The sequence below is a fragment of the Amblyraja radiata genome, chromosome 15 (assembly GCF_010909765.2).
Source record: "Amblyraja radiata isolate CabotCenter1 chromosome 15, sAmbRad1.1.pri, whole genome shotgun sequence".
Lineage (NCBI taxonomy): Eukaryota > Metazoa > Chordata > Chondrichthyes > Rajiformes > Rajidae > Amblyraja > Amblyraja radiata.
In genome coordinates this window covers 58,196,070-58,203,774 of record NC_045970.1, presented here as the reverse complement: position 1 = coordinate 58,203,774, position 7,705 = coordinate 58,196,070, and the positions used below count along the sequence as shown (strand labels likewise).

General features: G+C 46.1%; 1 protein-coding gene across 1 annotated transcript; it reads right to left on the bottom strand.

The window, feature by feature from the left end:
• Positions 1–2,278: 2,278 nt before the first annotated feature.
• LOC116981478 (immunoglobulin gamma-1 heavy chain-like) lies at positions 2,279–7,296 on the bottom strand. Its single transcript, XM_033034528.1, has 4 exons — positions 7,254–7,296; positions 6,789–7,099; positions 5,968–6,001; positions 2,279–2,592 (listed from the first exon to the last, which is right to left on the bottom strand). Exons 1-4 carry the CDS (start codon positions 7,294–7,296, stop codon positions 2,279–2,281), a joined length of 702 nt encoding a protein of 233 aa, XP_032890419.1.
• Between the last annotated feature and the right edge of the window lie 409 nt (positions 7,297–7,705).

The following is a 7,705-nucleotide window of genomic DNA, read 5'->3' as shown; positions in this document are numbered from 1 at the left end:
GAAGTATGAATTTAAAAAATCCAAACTAACGCACGCGAACATTAAATTAATTATCGTGGCAGCGTGGTTTGGCGGCTCCGTCCCAGGGTTAGCAGACAGAAACATAGATACATAGAAACATAGCAACATAGAAAATAGGTGCAGGTGGAGGCCATTCGGCCCTTCGAGCCAGCACCGCCATTCATTGTGATCAAGGCTGAATGCCCCATATCAATAACCCGTGCCTGCCTTCTCCCCATATCCATTGACTCCACTAGCCCCTAGAGCGCTATCTAACTCTCTCTTAAATCCATCCAGTGACTTTGCCTCCACTGCCCTCTGTGGCAGGGAATTTCATAAATTCACAACTCTCTGGGTGAAAACGTTTGTTCTCACCTCATTCTTAAATGACCTTCCCTTTATTCTAAGACAGTTGCCCATGGTTTTGGACTCGCCCTAAATTGGGAACATTTTTCCTGCATCTAGCTTGACCAGTCCTTTATAATTTTCTATGTTTCTATATGATACCCCCTCATCCTTCTAAACTCCAGTGAATACAAGCCTAGTTTTTTCAATCGCTCCTCATATGACAGTCCCGCCATCCCAGGGATCAATCTCGTGAACCTACGCTGCACTGCCTCAATCACAAGGATGTCCTTCATCAAATTAGGAGACCAAAACTGTACATGATACTCCAGATGTGGCCTCACCAGAGCCCTACACAACTGCTGCAGAAGAACCTCTTTACTCCTATACTGAAATCCTCTTGTTATGAAGGCCAACATTCCATAGCTTTCTTCACTGCCTGCTGTACCTGCACGCCAACTTTCAGTGACCGGTGTACAAGGACGCCCAGGTCTCGCTGCACCTCACCCTTACCTAACCTAACCCCATTGCGATAATAATCTGCCCCCTTGTTTTGCCGCCAAAGTGGATAACCTCACATTTATCTATGTCATACTGCATCTGCCACGCATCTGCCCACTCACTCAACCTGTCCAGGTCACCCTGCAAACTCCTAACATCCTCTTCACAGCTCACACTGCCACCCAGCTTTGTGTCATCCGCAAACTTGTTAGTGTTGCTCCTAATTCCTTCTTCCAAATCATTAATATATATGGTAAACAATTGCAGCCCCAACACCGAGTCTTGCGGCACTCCATTCGCCACTGCCTGCCATTCTGAAAAGGACCCGTGCACTCTTTGCCTCAGGTCTGCCAACCAATTTTCTATCCATGTCAACACCCAACCCCCAATACCACGTGCTCTAATGTTAGTCACCGTGCTGTGTCTTATCAAAGGCTTTCTGAAAGTCTAGATACACTACATCCACTGGCACCCCTTCATCCATTTTACTAGTCTCATCCTCAAAAATTTCCAGAAGGTTAGTCAAGCATGATTTCCATTTCATAAATCCATGCTGACTTGTACTAATCCCTTTAATTCTATCCAAATGCTCCATTATTACCTCTTTAATAATTGACTCCAGCATCTTTCCCACCACCGAAGTCAGGCTAACTGGTCTGTAATTCCCTGTTTTCTCTCTCGCTCCTTTCTTGAAAAGTGAGATAGCATTAGCTTTCCTCCAATCCACAGGAACGGATCCTAAATCTATTGAACATTGGAAAATGATCACCAAAGCGTCCACTATTTCTAGAGCCGCCTCCCTGAGGACCCTGGGATGCAGAACATCAGGTCCTGGGGATTTATCATCCTTCAGTCCCATTAGCATACCTAATACTATTTCTCGCCTAATGAAAATGTCTTTCAGTTCCTCTACCCCCTTAGATCCTCTGTCCTCCATCACGTCTGGGAGATTGTCTGTGTCTTCCTTAGCCAGAGTGTCACTATACTCCCCAGCCTTTCCTGACGTCCACTGAGTAAGGGCTACATGATGTATATATGTATGTAGTATGTTTTTGTTGTACTATTCTTATAACATATGTAAAGCACTTTGGCCAACGAGAGTTGTTGTTTAAATGTGCTGCATAAATAAATGTGACTTGGCTTGACTTGACTAAAGACGTACATAGTAGTTCAGCACTGTCCTCTGGTTGTGAGAGGACGATCAATTTGCCTGATCACAGCTGGGGAGAAATGTCCCTGAATCTGGAGTTGTGCGTTTTCACAATTATTCGCCTTTTTCCTGATGGGTATTGGAGAAGATGGAGCAGTTAGGGCGCAACGCGTCCTTGATTATGCTGCGAGCCCTGCCGAGGCCGCGTGAGCTTTAAGTAAAATCTGTGTGCCTGTATTCCGCCACGCTGAGGTTTTGGTACAGCCGTCTCACTACGCTCTGTCATTGTGCGATGCGCGGACTCATCCCACAGTAATACACAGCCTCGTCGCTCGGCAGTACTTCGGGTAGCGTTAACTGACTGATTTTCTGGGCAGGATCGAGAGAACCGGAAATACGACCTTCGGCAGCCTCTTCCTCATCTTGCTTTCCTGAAGTATGTGTTTGGAGCAGGGATTCCAGAGCCTGCCCTGGGAACTGCCGGTACCAGTGTACTGTGTACGAGCAGAATCCGGAATATACGCAGTTAAGGGTGGCAGTGTCACCAGAAAGAGAGGATTGTTGAGGCGGACTCTGGGAACCCGCGGAAATGGAATCTGCAGAAAATAACAGGGGAATAGTTATTGTTTTAACATTGACTGTTGGAGACTGTGACACACACAGGTACTGGTTACTGTCTCCGGTAGTTCATCACATTTTTCCAAAATGTATGGAAACATTATTTATGAATCTTGTCATTGTTCCTACGACGAGTGGAGTTTTAATTTCGATTAGGTTAATTTACTTTAGTTTAGTTTGGTTTAGTTTAGGGACACAGCGCGGAAGCGGACTCTTCGGCCCGCCAAGTCCGCCCTTCCTGCAATCCCCGTATATTAACACTATCCCACACACACGATGGAATATTTACATTCATAGAAAGACAATTACCCTCAAACTTGTCCGTATTTGGAGTGTGGGAAGAAACCCTGGACCCCAGGAGAAAACCCACACAGATTATGGGGAGAACATACAAACTCCGTGCAGACAACACCCAGAGTCTGGATCGAACTCTGATCTCCTGGGCTAAAAGCGTTGTTAGGCAGCACCTCTACCGTTACGTCAGCGTGCTGCCGTTGTGAAAAGCACTGACGAATATCCGCGAGGTCAAACTCTGGCTATGAAAGTAAAGTAAAAGTAAAGTAAATTTATTTATATAGTACGTTTAAATCAACTCGCGTTGAGACCAAAGTGCTTTACATTGAAAAAAAATAATTAAGCTTCCGTACATCCATAGAAAAATTAAAATTAAGAAAAATGACACAACATATTGTGTAATTCAAAACAAACGTCCCCCGACAACAGAATAAAAAGTTCTGTTGTGTGTTAGAAACATTCCAGGCTCTGGGAACAGTCAAAACGAGCACGGAATAATAGTAGGGCTGATTCAGAGAGTCGGGATCCGATTATTGAGACAAATTATCTTTGTCGGTTCTCTAACATTTTGTAATTAAGTTCTTGGCGTTAAAACAATAGAACTAGTCATTCTCTCCACAGCTTGACTGAAGTGTATCCCTTCCTGGATACAGTTAAGGTTCAACAGTGGTGTGTTGGCATTTAAGGCATAAGGTCAGAAGGACCTGTGATACTAGTATAACGAGGTCATTCGATCCATCAAGCCTACTACGCCATAATGGTTGAAATATCTCACCCTCCGAACCCCATTCTCTTGCCTTCTACGCAATGTCAAAACCTCTGACGCCTCGACTAATCAAAAATCTATCTGTCGCTGCCTTATTTTCCCCCTGACTTGGCCTCCACAGCCTTCTGTGTTTAACAACTGGCCGGTCATCTTTTAAGTGCAATTTACACAACCCGGGGTAAAAGCTTTGCCCTTTATGTATCAAGAGTTGTTTATTTCTCCACTGGGCCACGTTCTTCTACGTTTTACTTTCATTTAATTGAAGAACAGTTTTAGTTTTCAATCTTGGTCGCCCGCTTTTTGCTGCTTGCGGTTCATATTTCCCCCTCCAGCCAACCGTTTCAACAGGTCTGCCCGCTGTCGTATTGATTTCAGTTTGTTGAAGATTTACAGAGGGCTCCAGCTTCACTCACAGCCCATCTACTCTCCCGCCAACCTCCCTCTGTTTTCCGGAGTATGAAAGAGATTATTTCCCAGGCGCTCACACGCAGCGGGCGTGGATCAATCCCATGAATTGTATGGGATACATTTATAAGCCCGTTGTAATGATAAGGCGGTTAGCATGACTTCAATAGTTGGTAAGATTTTAGAGACCATTAGTAAAAATGAGGTTCCAGTTACCTTGAAGCACATGATAAAATCGGAGAAGTCAGCAAGGGGGGGGGGGGGGGGGGGGGCGTGCTCTTGCCTGTCAAATCTGTTGACATTCTTTGTGAACGTAACAAGCAGGATGGACAAAGGAAAGTCAGAAATGCTGCTTATTTACATTTTCTGATGCATATTAAACGGTGCAGGACGCGAAGCGGCTAATTAAGATTGGAGTATTGGTGTTAGAGATAAGGTATCAGTGTGGATAGAGGATAGGCTGTCCGTTGCAGGGCAAACTATTGGAATGAAAGTGATCTTTTCCGCTTGCTCCCTTTGACAAATGGGACAATGTTGGGTTCACTACTTTTCACGTTGTATGTTTACGATCTGGATGATGCAATTGATGGATTTTCGGCTGATATCGCGGACGATGCCAAAAATAGGTGAAGGGGCAGGTAGTGTTGAGTAAGCATGGAGTCTGCAGAGTTGCTTGACCAGGGTGGGAGAGGGGGGTTAAATAAGTGGCAGATGGAATACTACACAGCACACTATACAGGCATGCACTTTGGCGGAAGGAATACCGACGTCGACTATTTTCTAAATGGGGAGAAAATTCAGAAATGGAGGTACAAAGGGACTTGGGAATGTTGATGCGGGAATTCCAAAATGTGACTTTGTAGAGTGAATCGGCGGTGAGGGAGACTATTTCAATGTTAGCATTTATTTCGAGATGACTAGAATATAAAAGGCGGGATGTAATGTAGATGTTTTTTAGGCAGCGATTTGATCAAATGTGTTCAAAACTCAGCGGGTGAAGCAGCATCTATGGAGCGAAGGAAATAGGCAACGTTTCGGTTCGAGATCCATCTTCAGACTAATCTGAGATGGGGGAGAGGGCGTTGAAGAAAGGAAGAGGTGGAGACAGTGGGCTGAGGGAGAGCTGGGAAGAGATGGAGAAAGCTGGGTCCAGAAATTAGAGAGGTCAATTCAGTGGGTATTTTGAAAGCCGAGATTAACAGTTTCTTGATAATAACGGCGTCAGACGTTACAGGCAGAAGGCAGGCGAATGAGATTGGGAGGAATAACATATTAAGGCATGATCGAATGGCGGATCAGACACAATTATCCGAATAAACAGATTCTGCTTCTATGTCTTATGATCTTATGAACTGTTCCCAACAGAAAATATCCCACATTACTTATCACTCTGATTCAGATTTGAGCAGCCGTGGATTCGCGCACCTCCTAGGTCCTGGCCCTGCAGAATAATAGGGTGAATTGGCCAAGTGCTCTGGAGCCAGCAGGGTGACAGGTTGCAAGTCGGCGGTTTGTAGGTAGGAATAGCTCCGCTGGTCAGACAGCATTTCCGAGAACATTGGTAGCCGACATTTGGTTTCTAGATTTCAGAGCCCAATTTCATCATCCTTGTGTCTGCATGGAAATCCATAGCTGTGGTTAGCGCTGTGTGGTGTTCCAGACCCTGATGCTTTTGAGGAATAAGCTATTCTTGAACCTGATGTAGGGGATCCCTACATATCCTCTCATCGGACTCACGCGTACCGTAACATCTTGACCAAGTTGCTGGAAACTTTTATCAATAGAACCTGTTTCAATTGGAAAGCAATTCATGCCTCATTATCCAATATTAAACGAAACTGAATATTTCCAAGAACAGCCGTGGATGAGAGAGGTTTAGGGTACTTACCGGCTGTGACAGTCACCATCGTCCCCGTCCCATCCTGATAGTAAGTGGCCCATGGATCCACAGTGCCCCGTGTGTCGATGCTCGCAGTACAAGAACAGTCCTCACCTCGATTTGCCCGGCAACCATTCGAATCGCTCTCCAATTATTCCAGGAGTTTCAGACCAGCCAGTAATTGTCCTTCTTCCCCAAACCTCGGCAGGTCGACCGGTTCCCGCTAAGAAACAGAGCTAAGAGCAGAGTGATCCCACACGCAGGCAGGTGTGCTTTGACAAACACGGAACCAATTATTAAGGAATGTTAACGGAATGTGGTAATCCCTGTGTAATTTATGTGGACTACAGCGTCACGAACAATAATCGTATGATTTTGGTTCCGGAACCGAAGAATATATATCTTGACTGGGGTGAGTTTTTACTCGACTCTCCTACACTGTGGATATCCCAAAACCACACGTTGTTTCACGTCACTTTCAAATCCCCAGGCGCCCGGTGAGACGGTCGGGCAGGAGATTAACGTTCACCGAATGCATTTTTCAGATTGCAGTTTGTGTAACTGGATCCCGTCTGGAGTTGTGCATCAGAAGAGTGGTCAGTCATTCTCGATGGCAGTTCGTTTCCACCATTTTCGGTAAAGGGGGCATTATCCAGCCGCACTCGCCGAATGGAGAAAACCCATTGTTTGACTCGCACGCATTTCATCCGGTACAACCCAGAATGCTGGGCAGGCGGGGCAAAGCGGGACGGTGGGTTACCCGGTGGATTCACTTCGCGTCTTCACGTTGCTACTAGAATCAGCCGTCAGGGTTTTTGTATTGCTGGAACCGCAGGCCCATCACTGTGTATTCTCCACTTGTACTCAGCTTGACAGTAATATGTGGCCATGTCCTCAACTCTCAAACCAAGAATTTTCAACGTAAATGTATTTTCCGCTTTACTGGTCGACACAACAAACCGTCCACCTGTTGTGATCCGTTGCCACTCTGCACCGGACTGTGCTTGCTTGAAGAAATGTCCTACATTAAATTCGTAGCTGCCACTGAAACCTTCTTTGAAAAGGCAGGTGATGGTGACGGACTCACACTCTTTTCCAGTCACCGCATTCGGGCTCTGGGTCACTGACTGACTGAAGGTGTCTGTAGATGAAACACAGGGAGACATGAGTGAGAATTCGAGGCGAACCACGACAGAAGGATACATCGCGGGCAGTGTTTGGAATTCAGGTCGGAGTGGACTAGATTTGTGTTATGTTAAACCAGCAATGTGAGGGAGTAGGGGACCGGTACTCACGGCGTAAGCAGAGTGACAGCACAAAAAACAGGAGGATTCCCATCGCGCCTTCTCAGGGAATAAATAGTTTGCGTGACGAGAGGCTGGAAACCAGGTCGCCAGACAGATCCTGCAGCCTATCCTGGATAACTGAGCGGGAACCTCTGCTGGCCTGTTGGTTTCGGTGCGGGTGGTGTCCTGGGAATATTTGAAAACATCCCAATCGATGTGCGAGGAGAGGGATAGTTTGAGAAGGGGCCCGTTACGCCTGCTGATTTGTTTGGTGGTCTGTAATCTGATGTGAAACATCTGATATGGCTCTGACGTTTCTCTGACGTTCAGTAGACCATTTGAACCATTCAGGCTTCTGAACATATTGGGGGGGGGGGGGGGGGGAGGAGTAGATAGGGTGAACGCACAATCCCCGCTCCAATCGGGCAGAAGTGTGCAAACTCACACCTCCAGATTCAGGG

Coding starts and splice junctions, on each gene's coding strand:
- LOC116981478 (XM_033034528.1), bottom strand. CDS start 7,296: ATGGGAATCCTCCTGTTTTTTGTGCTGTCACTCTGCTTACGCC. Junction 7,100..7,253: donor GCTGTCACTCTGCTTACGCC/GTGAGTACCGGT, acceptor TTTCATCTACAG/ACACCTTCAGTCAGTCAGTG. Junction 6,002..6,788: donor TACACAGTGATGGGCCTGCG/GTTCCAGCAATA, acceptor ACTTACTATCAG/GATGGGACGGGGACGATGGT.